Consider the following 19,461-nt stretch of genomic DNA (forward strand, 5'->3'; position numbering starts at 1 on the left):
TTTTAGGGGCTTCATCTACGATCAAAGTTTACTCTATACATATTTGCATGCCTTAGCACCTACTTCTCTCCGTGTTACCCTAAATCGATCTGGACGTCATCCAAATAAAATTTCGGTCGGCTCATCTCTGAAAATCTTGCTTTAATTTATTTTTGCAATACGATATCTATAACTAATCTCTGAACGAGAAATGTAATCTGAACCGTGTATTGTCTTAGATACTTGTTTTTCTCATATATTTTGAAACATTTGTAATGTTCTTTCAACAAGATGGACGGGCGCGGCAACGCGCGCTTTCATGTTCTAGTAAAGCAAGAAGGTTAGTGGGCCAAGGCTTTTCCTAAAAAGAAGGTATGGATTTTAAGGACACCTTTGCGCCTATTGCTCCCCTTGAAGCTATTCGTCTCTTGCTTGCTTATGCTTCTTTTCATAACTTCAAGCTTTATCAAATTTGATGTCCCATAATGCTCATTTGACTGTTTTGCATGATTTTCATCCTCGCCTTAAATATTTCCTTAGATTTATTTGGCCTGAAGAAACTAGAAGAATTTTTGTCTCAAGACAATATTTGCATAATTTTTGTCATTGCACAAAGATTTCCTTCAAATGAATTTATGGACATGTTGATCTTTCACTTTAAGTCTTCGGTTGGTAGACACTATCTTATACTCTACTAGAGTTTGAAATTAGATGCTTTTTAATTCTATCTCGTGGTACACGAGCTCTTATTTGGTTTTTAATTGATCCCTTATATGGGTTATATTGTTTTTAAACTATTCTTTTGAACACCGGTGAAAAGAATACTATCTTTCACTAAGTAGTTAATATTTGACCTATCTAGTTTAGCTATTAAACACTTACATCAACTACTTTAGCTGATTAGTAAAAGTGATAGTTATGATTTGCGCAAGTGAACTCACGGTAAAATGAGTTTGAGTGTGGTTGCCAACTCGCTATAACTTATATAATGTAGGTAGCATATTAAATATCTCTTAGAAGTACTCCTAAACCAAGTCTAGAGGTTGCTTACTTGCTAAGTATCTTGTAAGTTTTCACGAATAAAAGGTATATCCCAAACTTTTCAACTCACATGAAAACGGCTAGTTGCAACAACATTCCATGTGAAAGTTTATAAAGCTTTCCGATTCGCAAAAAAAAAACATTCATGTGAACAGCCAGAAAACACTGTGAACCTCAAATTGCCTGAGACGACATGACCTCGAAATAACCAGCACAACCAAATTCAACCCACACTCGAGCTAGAAAATCAAAACCAAATTCGAAACCCTTCAGCATCCAGATTCAAGAACTCCATAGAAAAAGTCAAAAACTTTATCTCTAAATAAAAATTAATTAAAAATAAAATAAACCACAAGCAAAAAACAAAAACTAAAAACTGTAGGCCCTCGCATTCACACCAGAAAAAGTCCACGTCCGCGTTTTCCTTTCTCCTTCCCACCTCCCCCAACCCCAACCAGTCCTTCCTTCCTTCCTACCCAAGAACCCTCCAATCCCACACCACTTTGCTCCAATCCGCCCCCAATTCTTCCCACGAACTTTCCGTCGGCACCAGCGCGTCGCCTCCACCACCCCGGATCGGAAGAGAGCCCGCCGCCGGTGCTCCTTGCCGCTGAATCTCGCGGGGAGTCCGCCCAGATTCGGTAATTTTTTTTGGAGCTCTTTGGGTTTCGGGTCTATGCCGCGTTCCTCGGGCAGCGGTTGCGGCTGGATGGTAAGGCGGATCTCGGCGCTGATTGATTTCCGGGTGCCGCTTGTCGCAGGATTTAGGGTTTTTCGACGCGGTCGCGGTGGCGCGTTTACTCGGCCGCGTGGAAATGTCGGCGGCCGTGGCGTGCGCCGAAAGGGCGACCAGCGACATGCTGATCGGCCCCGACTGGGCCGTCAACATTGAGCTCTGCGACATCATCAACATGGATCCCGGGTATGAGCAGACTCTCCACCTTTTTCTCTCGTCGTTCATCGTCAACATGATTTGCTTGGGTTAGTATGCCATCCTGTGAAGAAATATTGCTGCTAAGTTGCTGCTTCCTTCGAGCAGGGGGATTAGATGGGGTTTTGATACATACTGTGTTTTAGTTGTAATTGTGTTGTTTCTTGCATCATGTTTGAATTGATTCACGTTATCTTAGAAACATATTGTAGTTATGTGTTCATGGCAATTTGCCTTCGGCAACTGGTTGCTGCACTGACTTAGGTTCTCTAGTTTTTTTTTAGCAATTTGTTGTTTATATGGTTGTTAGCCTGGAAGGTGTGACGTTTTGTCAATTCATGAATTCTTTCTGGTTAATTAGTTGCGTCATAGTCTCATGAAGGGTCACCTACTTTGGTGATGTTGTAATAAATTAGTGGAATTTGTTGCTGAGCTGCGGTCTTGATGGTGCCATCATGTTTGGCCATGAAGTACTACCAATGAATGTGGGCTTAGGATCACATCCAAAACTTCTTTGTTACTCTTCTTCCTTCTGGGGGTGTAAGTTGTAGCTTCCATAGTTTCACCGATACCTTGAATTATCAAAGGCTCCTGAGAAAGTAAAAAAATGTCTATAAGTGGTGATTTGTGTACCGAACTTGTTGATATTATTTTTCAGATCTGTGTATATACTACAACTAACGGAAGCCACTCTGCTCTGTATTACCGGTTTATATAATTTGGGTCATGCTGGAGTGATGCAGACTTCTTAGTATGTTTGCTATATTGGATTGCCGTGATTGTTGCTTCATCTTATCATCTTATATAGTGTTACTGAGCAGTAATATTTGGCAGCATTTCTGATTTTACTTTTCATACGTTTTACTCGAAGCATGCTGATAAATGTTCCCTCAACCTTAACTGCAGACAATCAAAGGATGCACTCAAGCTCCTAAAGAAACGCCTTGGGAATAAGAATTCGAAAGTTCAGATTCTGGCCCTTTATGTGAGTACTACAGAATTTCTTGTATATCTATTGTTAGTTGTGACTCGGTTATGCTGTCTAGGTTATACATTTGCACCTGCATCCCGTTGTTTTAAAAGTTCCAAGAAGCATATACATTTTTTCCTTACATGCATGTTTATTTTCCTTTACTGATTAATTGTCCTATTGTTTCAGGTGCTAGAGACTCTAAGCAAAAATTGTGGGGATATTGTTTACCAACAGATCATTGAGCGTGATATACTAAGTGAAATGGTTAAAATAGTAAAGAAAAAGGTGACGGGACTAATCTGTGGTTAACTACTCGTTTCCTAGATTCATGTGCATCTGTTCTGATACTAAATTTATCTATGCAGCCAGACTTAAACGTCCGGGAGAAAATATTGAGTTTGATTGACACATGGCAAGTGGCTTTTGGAGGTCCATCAGGGAAATATCCTCAATATCACACCGCATACCAAGAACTCAGGGTACCTTCCACTGTCTCTTTCATCGTTATTTACCTTGTGAAACCATGGAATTCTCAGCTTTCTACTTAACTACTTTTTCCCCTTGAACTTCAATCTGCTTTATTTTGTATTCCCAGTGTAAACTTAGATCTACACTAATATGCTTAGTTAGCCAAGCCAATTCCTTCAGTCCAAACAATGAGCAAGATGCCTTTGCCTTCTTGTTTCTGCAGACAGCTGGTGTTGATTTTCCACCTCGCGAGGAGAATACAGTTCCACTGTTTACACCTCCTCAAAGTCAACCATTGAGACAGCCACATCTATATCCTCCAGGTCAAAGCTATGAAGATGTAGCTATACAAGCTTCTCTCCAATCTAGTGCCCCCGCTGCATCTGCCCTGAGGTATTCACTTAGTCGCATGCATATGCATATTTAATTTATGATATGGTTCCTTTCATTTTGTTCACCTCTTGTCTGTGTTTCTTCTTAGTGTTGCATGCAGTACTTGCATTCATATTTTGTCAATCCCATTTATGTTTGAATTTGGTTTGTCCCTTGTGTTTCTTCGTCTTTCCCTTCTCTTAGTTGCATTCTTTCCCTATTAGTGTCTGCAAACTTGTTTATGATTGGCTTCCCACATTTTATTGTTCTTATTTATGTAAGTTGGTATTTAGTAGGCCAAAAACAACAGGGTAGTCCTTATTTTGATTGAAACAAGTATGACCAAATTGGTTTTACAAAAATGCACACAGAACATCAAACCCATAAGATCCCTCAGATATACGGCAGCTCCCACTGCCATAAGATCTATATATGATGACTAGACATTTCTTAACAGTTAAAGCATATTCAATGTAGGCAGATGAGCTGATTTAGAGTATTATCACTATCTTGTACTGGGATCTCCACCCCTTATTGTTGGCACCATCCTCATTGGTGGTTCTCATGGTAAACTTGAAAGCGCACTAACAAGTAGCACCGAAACATTGTGCCAGCTATTAATTTTGTTTCTGGCTCCGTGTTTTTTGAGGGAAATCGTGAGCTTTATTAAATCAAATCATCAGGATTACAATCATCCTGAAGGCTGTGAACTAAAAACACTAGTGGCTCAGCATCCCAAGATATCGACCCTTCCTCTAAACTTGCAAATTTTGTTCAGGAATGAGCCGCTTCGTTAGCCGTACGACGGGCATGACTTATTCTAAAAGAAGTAAAACACACACTCAGCTTGCTAATCTCAACTAAGACCTGTTTGATCATGGATCGATCATTCACTCTGTCGTGCCATTGGCGCACCAAAACTTCACAATCAACTTCAAAAACCACTTTGCTGAAACCCTTATTTCTAGCAAAAATGACCGCATCTTTCAGCGCGAGGGTCTCAACCGTTAGAGGATCAGAAGTACCCCTATAGGTTTTACATGTGGCTCCACGAAACTCCACACCCTCACGGGCTACAGCTCCTGTTGCCGCCATGTTCTCATCAGCATTGATCACACCGTCTGAGTTAAGCTTGATAAAATCGACAGGTGGTTCCTTCCATTTGCATGCCTGTCTAGCAGGTCTGGGTAGAACCTTCTCCCTTGGAAGCTCAAGGGTTTGCAAGGTCTCCCTAACGAACTCCATAGTTTTGGTTGGATTACAACCAGCCTCATCATGAGTCAGATTGTTCCTACATGACCAAATTGAGTACATTGCATTACTGTAATAATAACAGTTTTGTCACTCTGGTTGATTGCTGTCTCACATAGGATGTCTCAAAAGCAAGTCCTTCACAGCTTCCCAAAACAACTTCGCATGACTGCATTCGATCAACGTATGCATCATAGTTTCCGATTCTGCCTTACACAGAGCACAGGTGCTGTTCTCCATTATATGTCGCCATGAGAAAGTCCTATAGTCGGGTAGAATACCTTAAAGAACTCGCCACCAAAATACATGCACCTTTGGGACCACAGGAAGCGTCCACAGTCGCTTCATAACTCACCATCATTTTTGGACGAAGACGTGGAAGAACCATTGTTATTTCTTGCCTCCTCCGACTGATGTGCATCCATTAAGGATTTATATGCCGACCTATCAGTATAAATTCCAGACTTCTCCTTAGACCACGCCAACCAATCTTCTCCATCTGTTCTCCTTAGAGGAATGCTCAGGATCGAATCAACATCTGGATCAAAGAATAGCTTGCGAATAAGTGGTTCATTCCACTCGTGGTTTTCTGTCATCAGTTCATTCACCGTGACAAGATCACAATCCTTCTGGCTCAATGTTCAACAGGCCGCATATTCATATAACTAGGGTTGTGTAAGGTTTCAAAAACTTTAATAATCACATAGGTATTTATAGTGACAAAATACAAGGGGCTGACATTTTGACACACAAGATATTGTTTAACTGCTCTGTGGAGGTCTCATTTTCATAATCATATCAAACAGTATCTGTATTTTTGTTGTTGTTTTTATTTCACCATCCTTGCAGAAATCCTTTTTAGTTATGATCTACCCTCATTCTGCTTGTACAATTTGAATTACAGTCTAAGTGAGATTCAGAGTGCTCGAGGAATTGTGGATGTGCTGGATGAGATGTTAAATGCGCTTGACCACAGACACCCTGAGGTGAGCTCCCTTCAAGAAAGCATTGCGCTCTTATGTGTTGTGTGTAGTATATAATGCATGAACATGCATGCTTTTGCATTTGTTGGTTTTTGGTATCTCTACCAGACACATCTTCTTGATTCAGTGGAAATTTTAGGCATAAACATGTGAGTTATCTGCTATTTTGCCATCTTCATTCTATACCAAGGAGGCTGTAGTTTCCATATGTTCTCAGTTGAGGTGTTTCATAACATGTATTCTTCTATATTTCATGGTGGAGGCTGTCTATCCTGTAACTGGAGAACAAAGTAATTTGTTTACTCAACTTCCAACCTACGTGGCATGTTTGGAGTTTATATCATTTACTTAGAGCATAGTCATGTCGTTCAAACTTAATTGGCTTGTAACATAAATACCTTGCCTGTCAGTTTGCTTATGACTTGAAGCATTCCATTTTGACCCCAGTGAAACATGCTTACCATTGTAGGGACGATTCCCAAGAAAAAAATACTATAGAGATTCATAGTTGTACTTTTTTGTTGTTGAACTCAAGACATAGGAATACTTGGATAGAGATTCACAGCTGTGCTCTTTCTTTGAACTTGGTCTGCTTTCTGGTTGATGTAATAGTGCCTACCTTATAAAATTTTATGTTTGATGACAACAAATGGAAAGCAGCAAAATAATCTTCATGAAATTGGAATATTGGAACATTCTGTTCACCTTATGCTGGCCTGGATCACTTTTATTTGTAGGTTTTGTCCTAGTTGATTGTGTTAAGCCAATGGTTCTTAATACAATTAAACTTGGATTGATGTATGTCCTTTTGCTTCTCTATTTAACTCTTATTATTCATGCACCAATCTGTATACTGTAAATATTGATTTGATTGTGCTTCATGATATAGGGTGTGAGGGAGGAGGTCATTGTCGACCTTGTTGGGCAGTGCCGATCTTACCATGCTCGTGTGATGGATCTTGTTAGTGATACTGGGTATGTATTTTTTTCACTCTGGGTTTTAGTTATGTGCATTTTACATTGTCATGTGACAGGGCTTCTGGTATTCTCTCTGCAGCGATGAGAGCCTTCTATTTCAGGCTCTAGGACTAAATGACGAGTTGCAGCGTGTTCTTCAGCGTCATGATGACATTGCGAAGGGAGTTCCTCCCAATATACCAGTACCTGTTGCTGGTAACATAAACCAAGGGGCAGCCCCTCGGCCTGCGGGGGTTTCATTTTCCCCTCTTCTTAATGTACACCATGAGGATGATGAACCAGAAGATGAGTTCTCTGTGCTTTCTCGCAGGCAAGCTCTATTTGTATTTCCATTATATTTGTACTTTTAATGTTTAATTATGCTAGTATTCCGAGCTTTGAATGGCTGCTGCAACGTTAACTCATAAATTATCATTTTCTGAAATTGCGCTCCTTTGTTTCTTTAGCTTCATTTCATGTACCGATAGTCAAAAGATGATTTTTTAAAAAGGAAAATGGACTGTTTAGCTCATGAGCTGACATGCAAATAAATCATTGTAGGTCTGCAAGGGACGGCGTAGCAGCACAGGGCAACCTGTCTGTTCCAAGAAATGAAAGGCCATACCCAAGCCCACTTCTTCCTCCACCACCGTCAACAAAAAGGCCTGTTTACACAGAGTCAAGCAGTGTTGACTATCTAAGTGGAGACTCCTACAAGTCTGAAAAAGTGCCAGATGAATTTGTCAACCCGACGGCCCCAGCCAATATCTCGGCACCATCTTATTCAAAAAAAGAAATGGACCAGCCACCAAATTATGATAGTGTGCCTGATGACTTCATAAACCCAACTGCAGCTCCCAGCTTTTCTATGCCTTCTCGTCCTACGAATGAGTCGAATAGTTCATCTGTGAATAAGCTTGAGAGCCTTCCTGACGATGACTTTATAAACCCCACTGCACTGCCTGGTTTTTCTTCGTCTTCAACTAATGAAGATCTTCCGAAAGCTCCATGGGAAGCGCAAGCTCCAGTCTCTCTACCACCCCCTCCTGCAAGGTATGGCCAAAGACAGCAGTTCTTTGAGCAACAACATGGCTTTCCTGGTGGTAGCAATGGGGATGGCTATGATGAACTAATGACACAGACAGGAAGCCTTTCTCTTAACCAAAGGAACACCGAGAATGAGAAGATTGCATCAGTGTCGACCACATCCCGCCAGCCCAAACCTGAGGATTCCCTCTTCAAGGATCTTGTTGATTTTGCCAAGAAGAATCCATCTTCTCCATCTAAACCAACCAACAGCCGCCGGACTCGCTGAGTGACCAGTGTTTCAGTCATGTAACGCGCATAATTGAGTTGCCAGGCAACTGGTTATGCTACAGGCTAGCGAGTTAGATATACCATCAAATAAGAGGGTTCAGACTGTTTTTCATTGCCTTGGGAATTATTTGGTTTGCGCATTGGATAAATAGAATCACAGATGTCAGATATTTAGTCATGATACTGGGTGTGGTGTGCAGTGAGTTGCTTTTGATCTTTTTATTTTCTTTTCTGGTATTTGTTACTGCCTTTATTTTACCTAGGTGTATATATTACTCCATTCGACATCAATATTCATAGTTGAGTTTGCAATTTGATATGTGAAGACTTAGTTCACAGTTTACTTTATAAGGATGCTCTGGTTTGTTCCTTCTAGTGATCAGTAGTAAGTTTGTGTAGAATTCAAGCACTTGGCAGATAAACTTGTGACAACTTCCATGCTTATGTTTGGACCTGAGCTATCTTGTTGCTTGCATGCGAGAATATATTCTCAGCCGTTATACCTGAATGAAGAATATGGACGGTCGTGAGAGCTTTAAGAAATGCAGTGTGGATCTTTCTATGAACTGTCAAGTTTTTTCTAAATTGGCAACTAACAAGCTACCTTTGTAGCGTGTTAGTTGCACATGCCGACATGCGTATGCATGATCCACACGTATGCGCGGGTTTCTTTTTTCTTGTTGTTGAACGAGACATGCACATCATCTTATAGCTGTAGTCCATTTTAAGAAGTGGCCAACCATGATGTTACACTACTTGGGAGTTTTCGATATTTTCTCATACTCCATTGAACTTGAGCGTATCCCCCCACCCCACACACACCCATTATTCCAGCTGTGTTGATTTGGAGCGCGCTGGACACAATGAAAAGCGCAAGAGCGCTCGATCAGTGAGCTATTACACACTCTTTAAATGGTGGCTGTTTCTAGGCAAACCTCCTAGTTGTCTTTGCACCCCGACCTCCTTTATCGGGCCTTAGCTGGTGATCCTGGTTGTTTCCCTCTCGACGATGAAGCTTATTCCCCATCGTCTCACTGGCCGACCTTGACCCATGTTATTTTTGGGTCATATCTAGTATTCAGAGTTTACCTCGATTTGGCACCTCGCGCAGCCCGCACCGAAATAGTGCTTGAGGCGGGGAGTGGCGAGCCCGACGTGTCAGCGACACATAAAAATTTGCCCCCCTCTCCAACCAAATTGCGCCTCTTCCGCCGCGCATTTATGCCCTCCCAACAAATTTCGCCGCCTATCCCACCGATTCATTTCTCCCTCCCGCCGTCACTACTCTGTCCCTCCCGCCGCCGCTACCCTCTCCCCATCCATGGCACCGCCGTCAGGCCCCAAAAAATGGCCAAGAAAGCGTCCACCAAGCCACCGAGCAATGAGACGAAAGGGGCGAAGGCGCCCTTCGCGAAGCCGCAGAAGGCGCCAGCTCCGAAGAAGAAGCCGGAAGGCTGGATCAACGACCAGTGGCATCAAGACTGCCTGCGCCACAAGTTGTCGATGGCGGAGCGGAAGGGACAGAGGAACGTGAGCCCATGGAGTACGTCGGGGCCGGTGTACATTCCGAGAGTGTTATCCCCGTCGACATCTGACTTCTACAACGAAGGCCCATATGCCACTCCTGGGTGCGTGATGCCAAACTTGTCGCTGCGGTACTAGGATACGCTGCCGCATGGCGGCTTCAACCCCAACGATGTGTTCTACTCCCCGACGTACGACCAAGCGCCCCAGTGCGGACGGCGCCCCGCTCACTGGCCGCAGGGGCCCGCTCGAATTCGCGGGCGCTGGTGGTGAGGAGGAGGAGGAGGGGGAGGGGGTGGAGGACGACGAAGAAGAGGGCGGCGATGTAGAGGACGACGAGGACACGGGTGCCGCGGAGGATGCAGATGATCTCGTGCAGGTTGACGCGGCCGGCGTGAGGAAGAAGAGGAAGAAGAAGGCCTCGGGCACACGAGACCCCAAGTGGACGGTTCTGGAGGATTAATGTCTCTGCGAGTCATGGTCTACAGTGAGCCATGACTCCATCATCGGCGCCAACCAAAAGTATGGGAACTATTGGGCGAGGATCAAGGCGGAGTTCGATGAGCGCAAGCTAGTCAACAACGATTACCGCAGAGTGACAATGAAGAGTAGCCAAAAGGCAATGTCGACGCGATGGGCTATCATCCAGGCATCGGTGAACATGTTCCATGGGTACCATAACGAGGCCGAGACCAGAGGCGAAAGCGGCAGCAACATCAGCTGCGTGGTACGCCTCTTTCTACGATAATTTTTAGCGCCTAGTTTTTGTTCGACGATCTGATTCGCCTCCTTTGGTTAGTTCGACAAGGCCATGGAGATGTACCGGAAGCAGTCGGTGTTGGAGATATTCCCAAGTGGCAATAATAAAAGTGTTTATTGTTATATCTTAGTGTTCATGATAAATGTTTACATCCCATGCTATAATTGTATTAACCGGAAACATTAATATTTGTGTGTTTTGTAAACATAAAGAAGTCCCTAGTAAGCCTCTTGTTAAACTAGCTTGTTGATTAATAGATGATCATGGTAATCTGATCATGAACATTGGATGTTATTAATAACAAGACCATATCATTAGGTGAATGATGTGATAGATATACACCCATAGTAAGCGTATCATATGATCAAGTCATTATGTTAATTTTGCTTCAAGCTTTAAGATACATAGTAACCTAATCCTTCAACCATGAGATCATGTTAATCATCTACACCGGATGGATGCTTTGATGACATCAAACACTACTTCATAAATGGGTATTTATAAAGGTGGCATTAAGTGTTCGGAAATTATAGGTTGACGCACGTGGATCAATAGTGAGATTTGTCCATCCAAATGACAGATAGATATACTCTGGGCCCTCTCGGTGGAATGTCATCCAATTAGCTTGCAAGCATGTGACTGACTCACAAGGGATGTCATATCACGGCACGAGTAAAGAGTACTTATCGGTAACGAAGTTGAACTAGGTATGGAGATACCGACAATAAAACTTTAGATAAGTAAAATATCGCGAGACAAAGGGAATCGGTATCGTATGTAAACGGTTCTTTCGATCACGGAGTCATCGTTGAATATGTGGGAGCTATTATGGATCTCCAGGTCCCGCTATTAGTTATTGCTCGGAGAAGAGTCTCGATCATATCTGTATAGTTCACGAACCGTAGGGTGACACACTTAAGGTTCGATGTGGTTTTAAGAAGATATGGAATATGGAATGGAGTTCGAATATTGTTCGGAGTCTCAGATGGGATCCAGGACATCACGAGGAGTTCCGAAATGGTCAGGAGAATAAGATTCATATATACGAAGTCACATTCAGGGTTTGGGAATGGTCTGGTGCATTTATGGAAGGTTGGAGAAGATTCTAGAATCGTCCGGAATAAATCACTATGGCAGGTAGAGTCCCGGAGGGACTCCACCAGCCCTAGCCAACCCGCCAAGTGGGAAGGTGGAGTCCATGGTGGACTCCAGCTTGTTGGCCGGCCTAGAAGAAGGAAAGGGAGAAATTCCTTTCCATCTAGGTTTCCAATTTTGGTAAGTTTGGGAGTTGGACTCCAAAGTGTGGTTTTGGGGGAACCCTAGGTTTTCCACCTATATATAGAGGAGGAGAGGGAGGGGGATGAACACACCAATCCAGCTGCACCACCAAGGGGTTCATAGGACGGCGCCCCAAGCCCCCTCTCCCAAACCCTATCTACTCCCTCCTCCTATTTCTCCCGCGGTGCTTACGGCGAAGCGCTGCCAGAGATCTCCACCACTACCGTCACCACACCGTCGTGTTGGCGGGATTCTGTGGAGGAACTACTACATCCTCTGCCCACTGGAACGGGAGAAGGACATCATCATGAACACCGTATGTGTGACTGAGTATGGAGGTGCTGCCCGATTGTGGCACCGTCAAGATCTTCTACACGCTTTTGAAAGCGGCAAGTGATCGACTACATCCACCACAAGATTTATCTCGTTAACGCTTAGAGATCTTCGAGGGTATGTTGATCTTAACCTCGTTGCTACCATCTACTAGATTAATCTTGGCTTGTTATTCGTTCTTGCGGTAGGAATTTTTTTGTTTTCTATGCTACGAATCCCTACAGTGGTATCAGAGCCGTGTCTATGCATAGATTGGTTGCATGAGTAGAACACAATGGTTTTGTGAGCATTGATGATTTTGTTGTCTCTTGTTTATCGTGTACTTTGCATCTTGCAGCATGGTGGGATGAAGCGGCACGGGCTAACCTTACATGACCACGTTCATGATACTTGCTCCACGCTTGACATGCAACTTGTATTGCATAAGTGGCTTTGCGGGTGTAAGTTTCTCTCACCATAGTTAAGATCCAATTTACAATTTTCAATTGACAACACTTGTATTAGCGTTGCGGTTCATGTTCGTAGGTAGATCGGATCTTACTCGAAAAATCCTAAACCACGTAAAATATGCAAACAAAATTAGATGCGTCTAACTTGTTTTTGAAGGGTTTGGTGATGTGATATGGCCATGATGTGATTATGAATATATTTGATGTATGAGATGATCCTTATTGTATTGTAGCAACCGGCAGGATCCTTATGGCTGTCTTTATATTTCATGTAGTAAGTTTTATTTCAAAGTAGATGTAATAGTTGCTACACGTGGTGGACAACCATGAAGACGGCGCCATGAACCTTGACGCCCCGCCGACTATGATGGAGATCATGCCCATGCTTTGGAGATGAAGATCAAAGGCGCGAGATAAAAGGGCCATATCATATCACATTATGAATTGCATGTGATGTTAATCCTTTTATGCATCTTGTATTGCTTAGATCGCGATGGTAGCATTATAAGATGACCCCTCTCACTAAAAATCAAGATAATAAAGTGTTCATCCTTAGTTAGCACCGTTGCTAAGACTCATTGTTTCGAAGCATCATGTGATGATTGAGTGTGATAGACTCAACGTGTGCATACAACGGGTGCAAACCAGATTAGCACATGCGGAAACTAAGGTTTAACTTGATGAGCCTAGCATGTACAGACATGGCCTCGGAACACGGCAAACCGAAAGGTTAAGCATGAATCATATAGATGATATGATGAACATGTCGATGTTTGACAAGGTATCAACTTGTCAATGCCTATGGATTGTAGGCTAGGGTTTAGTTGGAAGTAGAGGGCAAGTAGATCTCGAAGGTTTCAGCCGGAAAGTACTCGACGATTATGAAAACTAGGGTTTGTAACAATGATTCGATGATCTCTTCGTCCCTCGACTCCCCCTTTATATAGGAGGCGGAGCCGAGGGTTTCGTTTTGTACAAGTTACAGAGTCCGGGACGGTTTCTAACTCATCCCGCCAGATTACAAATAACACTTCCTATTACAACTCTAACTTTCCTTAATATATCTTGGGCTCCCGAATCTTCTTATTCTTCGGGTAGTGGGCCTTCAGTAAACCCCGGGTACTATCTTCGGCAGGCCCATTTGGGATGCCTATGTCAGTAGCCCCCCGAGATTTTGCTTGAATCGTAGAGTCAGGGAAAATCTCCACTGTTTATTTTTATTCAACAGCTTCAACTTTTTTATATTTCTTCACATAAAATTCTATATTGTACAGGGATAATGGTAGTTGGGGCTAGTTCATCTGACGGATCAGGTACTAGTTAACTGCTCTAGTGGCAATCCGCAAAAACCTACTTCAAGATCACGTCCCTGGACATGATCTCGGGATACTGGTGTAAACTTCGATAGGTGCCGCTTAAGGTCTTACCATTCTGTCGAGTCCCAGTCAAATTTATCGAGTACCTAACGCGTCCGTTAGGATTTTTCTTCGTATACCGTTGATACGGATATAAATATGAGCGCAGTCTTCGGCGATGCCACGCCCATGAGAACGGATACGGGGTCTTACCTTCGCAAATTTGCGGCATTCAGAAATTGATCGCAACTTTGGCGTTCTGAGAATATATTGTCGAGTGCTTTTCCGGCTGTTGGAATGGCACATTTTATCGAGTCAAAGATGACTTATATTGCTCTCCCGATGGGAGTATATGTAGAGTTAATTATAACTCGAAATATACTCTTTTGCTTTTCTATCTTTCTTTTTTAATTTCATCGGGCACGCGAACAGCGTTCCCGATGGGAGTAGCCCCCGAGGCTACAGCCAAGGACTTGTGCTTGGTTGTAGGCTCAACATTTTAGTCCACCTTGTCGCTATATTGTCATTATTTCTCGATATGATCTTCTTTTCATCTCTCGGGTGCGCGAACAGCGCTCCCAATGGGAGTAGCCCCCGAGGCTACAGCCAAGGACTTGTGCTTGGTTGTAGGCTCCCACAATTTCTATATTGCCATACTCGAAATTTTACTTTTGTCGAAGTAGCCCCCGAGCATTTGGGCAAAAACTTGTATTTGATCAAAGGCTCCCGAAGTATTTAATAACTTCTCCTGCCGCCAATCTTCTTTTATTTTTCTTGTCGGCATGCTTCCCTTAGTCAAATTTACTTCATCTCTGTTAATAGTCGTGATTTTTCTGCCTTGTGGGTCCATTGTTTCCACCATATTGACACGTCGTGCAAGTGGGGGACACACGTCCTCCGCTTTTCCTGGCGCACGATCTTAACGCTTTGTTCTATTCCATCTCAGTAAAAATACCTTTTTACCCTTTATCTACAAGATCTTTTTTCACCACACGATTTCTTCATCCAACGGTGCATTGCTTCGCCCAATTCCTATATAAACCTTTCTTCAACCTCCGTTCGCTCCTTCGCTTGCGCCGCACATCTGTTCCTCTTTGCAAAAACTTCCACTGCGCCCAACTCTCTTTGATCTTGCACACGCACGAACTTTGCTTTTCCAGTGCCGTTGATGCCACCGCGCACGCGACTCACTCGCCACAGTACTCCAGAGTCCAAGATGGCCGCTGAAGATCTTGAGTGGGAGAGATCTAAAATCTCCAACCAAGACGTCAACATGCTGAAGAGGCTAGGCCTGATGAAGAAAGAGTACGCCATCCGCTTTCCCAGCGAAGAAAGCTACCCAACCCCTCCAATGGAGTACCGGGTTAGTTTCGTTGATCACCTCATCCGCGGCCTTTCTGCCCCAATTCACGATTTCCTCCGCGGCCTTCTTTTTGTTTATGGGATTCAACTGCACCAGTTGACCCCCAATTCCATCCTCCATGTCTCCATTTTTATCACTCTTTGCGAATGCTTCCTTGGAATCCCTCCTCACTGGGCTCTGTGGAAACACATTTTCTGCCTCCGCCGCAATGGCTCCCACAACGCCACCTATAACATAGGCGGCGTTGTTATCTGTGTCCGAACTGACGTTGATTACTTCGACGTCAAATTTCCTGATTCTGTCCAAGGGTGGCGCAAAAGGTGGCTCTACATACACGAAGAAAGTGCCAATTCTGTGGAACACAACATAGTCCCTTTCGACGGAAGTGCCAAAATTCTGCGCCGCCGCTCCTGGGATGCTGAAGCTTCCGAAGAAGAGAAAAAGGCGACAGAAGCACTTATGTCTCGTATTCATCAGCTTCAAAATACTCGAGGCAAGGAGCTGTCTGGTGTTCAAATCACCGCCTACTTCCTTAGGATTAGAGTGCAGCCTCTTCAGGCTCGCAAAAATCCCCTTTGGACGTATCTTTGGTGAAAATGACGCGTAATAGGCTCTCCAATGATCTTTCTGTAAAAGACTTGGAGAAGCTGATTCGAAGAATTTCCTCGCTTAACAAGAAGGATCCTATTCCCTCCTCTTGCCGCGTGGAACCATACAGCTCCGCCAATCCTCTCCCTGAGGTATTTTGTCTTCTCGAATTTTTGTCTTGTTCCGAACTTTCCCTGCATCTCATTGTATTGATATCTCTCTAATTTTTCTTTGGTCGCTATTTTCCTGCAGAACCATCCTACTGTGGTTTCCCTTCCTCCTCTTCCTGAGGATGGAGAAGTCGAAGAACGAGCTATCGTCGCCGAAGACAACCAGGGTTCTTCTCTTCCTGAAAGTGAAGTCGCAGGTTCTCACAAATCTGCGGCTTCCCATGAAAAAGAAGTTGAATTCGACGCGCCGAGTCGACGCAATCCCTTCCTCCTGCTGTTTCCCCAAGGAACAAAAGGAAAAGGAATGACGCCGAGGATTCTGGCACCTCCAAAGCCGAAGAAGCCGATCCTTCACGCCAAAAGGCGGCTTATGATCCATATCTTGAATCCCTCGTCAGCTCGTAAGTTGTCTTTTACTTCTTCTTATCATTGTACTCGAAGTTCTTTTGTCTATCTTGTTTTTTATGCTGTCGTCTTTTGTTCGCAGTGATGATGAGGAAGAACCACCAACTCTTGACGTGGCTGCTCGAACGAGCTCGTCACGTACTCTAGTTGTTTCGAGACACCGGTGAAGGAGAAAAATCCTCGCCTCCTCAACGAAACGTCGTCACCACAACTCCGCCAGCAAGCCCCCTTGCTCCTTCACCAAAAAGGACAAGGATTGAAACGATTGTTGAGCCTGCCCCTCAATTGGGCGGCTCTTCTACTTTGCTCTTGGATGATGTAAGTTTGTCGATATCTATATTTCCTCTATTTTGCTTTTTCACGCCTTCACTCTTTTTTCATGCCGATGTTTCTCTTGCTTTGTTCTTCTTTGACAGCCCATGATCAAAGATCTTAGCCGCATCGGATCCCAATTCATTGGGTACCGTGAGTATGCCAGCAGAACTGAAGGTAACAACTTTTATACTTGCCTTTCTTTCTGACTTTTTGCTCCTGTTGTTTGTCGCGATTTTTGATCTTTCTTCTTTTTTTTTTATCTCGACAGAGAAACTTGCAGAGGCCACCAAACGTGCCGACGCACTTGCTCAAAAACTGGAGCAAAGTGAGGCGGCTCGCAAGAAAGCCGAACTTGTTGCTAGCGAAGCCAAAGCCGAGGCTGATGAAGCCAAAGCAAAAGCTGCTAGTGTCGAGGAACTGCAGAAAAGACTTGAGGATGCTGAATCTGCTTTAAACGAGCATAAAGCTGCACAAGCTGCTCGTGAGCAGGGGATCCTCAAGCGCCTGAAATCACAAAGTCGACGCACTCACAGTAATACTATTGATCCCTTCTACTTTTATGAGAACCGCTGTTTCTTGTTTTTGACCAACGTTTTGTTTCCTGTGGCAGACCAAACAAACCAAGAGTTTGATCTGGAGAATCCCGTCAATGACCCTCTCCTTGACGCACTTTCTTATCTGGAGCTTCATGGGTCCGAAATTCGTGAAGGCGTGGCAAATGCTAGTGCAGGATTGTCGACGCTGTTCCCCTACTTCTTCCCGAAGAAAGAGGAGCCCCCGACTTTCCTTGCCCTTGCCAAGAGCTTCAATTCATCAGAGGACCTTGGGTGAAGATGCGTCGAGGAAAATATGAAGATTCTTTGTAAAAGCACCGTTGTTGCCACAGTTGCTGACAGCCAACAGACTGTTGATTGGATGAAAGTTGGCGACACCGATCAGATAGAGCAATCAAGATGGAGGTCACTGATTAAGGCAGCCAAGCCCAACACGAAGAAAATCTTGGCCTATCTCGGGATCAAACCAGCTTCAACTCCTAGCTCATCAAGGCCGAAGGTCTAGTTGCATGCCTCTTTGTTTTTCTTTCTCTGTTTCTTTTGCTCTTGTCGCCAAAGTAGTTATTTGGCGACACGTACTTCATTAGCTCCACTGTAAGGCCTTTGTAATTATTCCGAACGATTATTGAAATCTCTATCTTTGCGGGTGGATTGATGTTGTCTTGTTGTCTTAAATTTCAGTTGGTATTTGATAACTATACTCCATCTTCCGCTCCTTCCAATGTTTCGCCTTCTTCTTCTCGCTCAAGGAGAACTCTTGCTGATACTACACCTGTCGAAGATTCCTTGCCGCAAGAATTGGATGAACTTCGGCAGCAACTTCAGTATGCAAAGAAGCAAACACTTGTGATGATGGAAAAGTCTCGTAAGTCATCTGAAGCCGAAAAAATTGCACTTCAACAAGCTCACGAGGCCGTAGCTGCTAAGGAAATCGCTGCTTCCGAGGCTGAAAAGGCGACTACTCGAGAAAATTTCATGCTTGAGTTAATGAATGAAGCCAGTGCGGATATGTCGGGTATGCTTGTTTCATCCTCCGATATCTTCCGTCTTCATGCTGCGTCTCTTAAAGTTTTCTGCTCTGTTGTTTTAATAGGTTCCTTTAAATGCTTGTTGCCGAAGAAGAGAGGGTAAATACTAGGACGAACCTCCTTGTTAACCTTGCCCTTGACCATGGTTCTCTGTTTTGGGCTACCCCAGAGAGGACCCGCCAGATTGTCAGATTTCAGGATCGCACCTCTCAAACTCGCGACTTCCTTGACTTCTGTACCAGGACCCTGTCTATGGTTTATAACTCCATGTTTCCTCGGAACGTTCAACCACAAACTCTTCCCGAGTTAATGGGGAAATTTAAGGATGCCCACAAGATCCATGATTTTGTCAGAGCTCAACCGTAGCGGCGCCCGGTTGCCCTTATCATGCTTCAGATCTGCCACTCAAAGCTTGACCTGACCCAGGTTGTTGCGAAAGTTCATGAGAAGGTAAGGCGCCGAAGAGTTGGTGTCGACCGAATTAACACGAAGGTTTCGCCTATAGCCGAAGAAATGATTGAAGACCTTCTTCGGATGGATGCCGACTTTTTGCGAGATGGTCATTATGCTTTGATTTTCTTGGCGTTGCTCTGAAGAAAACAGAATTACCCTTGATGACATATTGAATCATGACTAATTATTTTCCTTTGGTAGATAACTCTTCTTTGTAACCCATGATTGTGATTATATTGTGAAGCAATCATCATATTTCTATATTTGTCTAGCCCCCGAGTGTTTCGGTGGCTATTTACTGTATTTGTGTATTGCGAGGTTTTGAACCAAGGCATTTATTCAATATGTAGTTTTGGCGAATATCAGCCCCCGAGCTTCTTTGTTGAGTACTATTTTGTATTTTTATTGACTCACGAGGTATTTTAATACCAAGGCAAGGCTTTTCTTTTTTCGAGGAACTATATTGAAATTCGTCGGGTTGGAGACTTTGAGTATGTCGATAAAGAAAAGTTATATTGACACTATCTTTATTATATTGCAGCACCGCGAGCCCGCCTCATTAAAAACCTTTCCCGGCCCCACTCGGTGCCCCGAAAAAGGAAAAGAGTGCGTCT

General features: G+C 43.7%; 1 protein-coding gene across 1 annotated transcript; it reads left to right on the forward strand.

Annotated features, from left to right (window-relative positions):
* Positions 1 to 1,438: 1,438 nt before the first annotated feature.
* LOC127294862 (TOM1-like protein 3) lies at positions 1,439 to 8,591 on the forward strand. Its single transcript, XM_051324763.2, has 10 exons — positions 1,439 to 1,661; positions 1,782 to 1,942; positions 2,858 to 2,936; positions 3,111 to 3,209; positions 3,290 to 3,403; positions 3,616 to 3,785; positions 5,920 to 6,001; positions 6,888 to 6,973; positions 7,056 to 7,286; positions 7,517 to 8,591. Exons 2-10 carry the CDS (start codon positions 1,836 to 1,838, stop codon positions 8,268 to 8,270), a joined length of 1,722 nt encoding a protein of 573 aa, XP_051180723.1. The 5' UTR covers positions 1,439 to 1,661; positions 1,782 to 1,835; the 3' UTR covers positions 8,271 to 8,591.
* Positions 8,592 to 19,461: the final 10,870 nt, after the last annotated feature.

Source organism: Lolium perenne, chromosome 4 (assembly GCF_019359855.2).
Source record: "Lolium perenne isolate Kyuss_39 chromosome 4, Kyuss_2.0, whole genome shotgun sequence".
In the NCBI taxonomy this organism is placed as follows: Eukaryota; Viridiplantae; Streptophyta; class Magnoliopsida; order Poales; family Poaceae; genus Lolium; species Lolium perenne.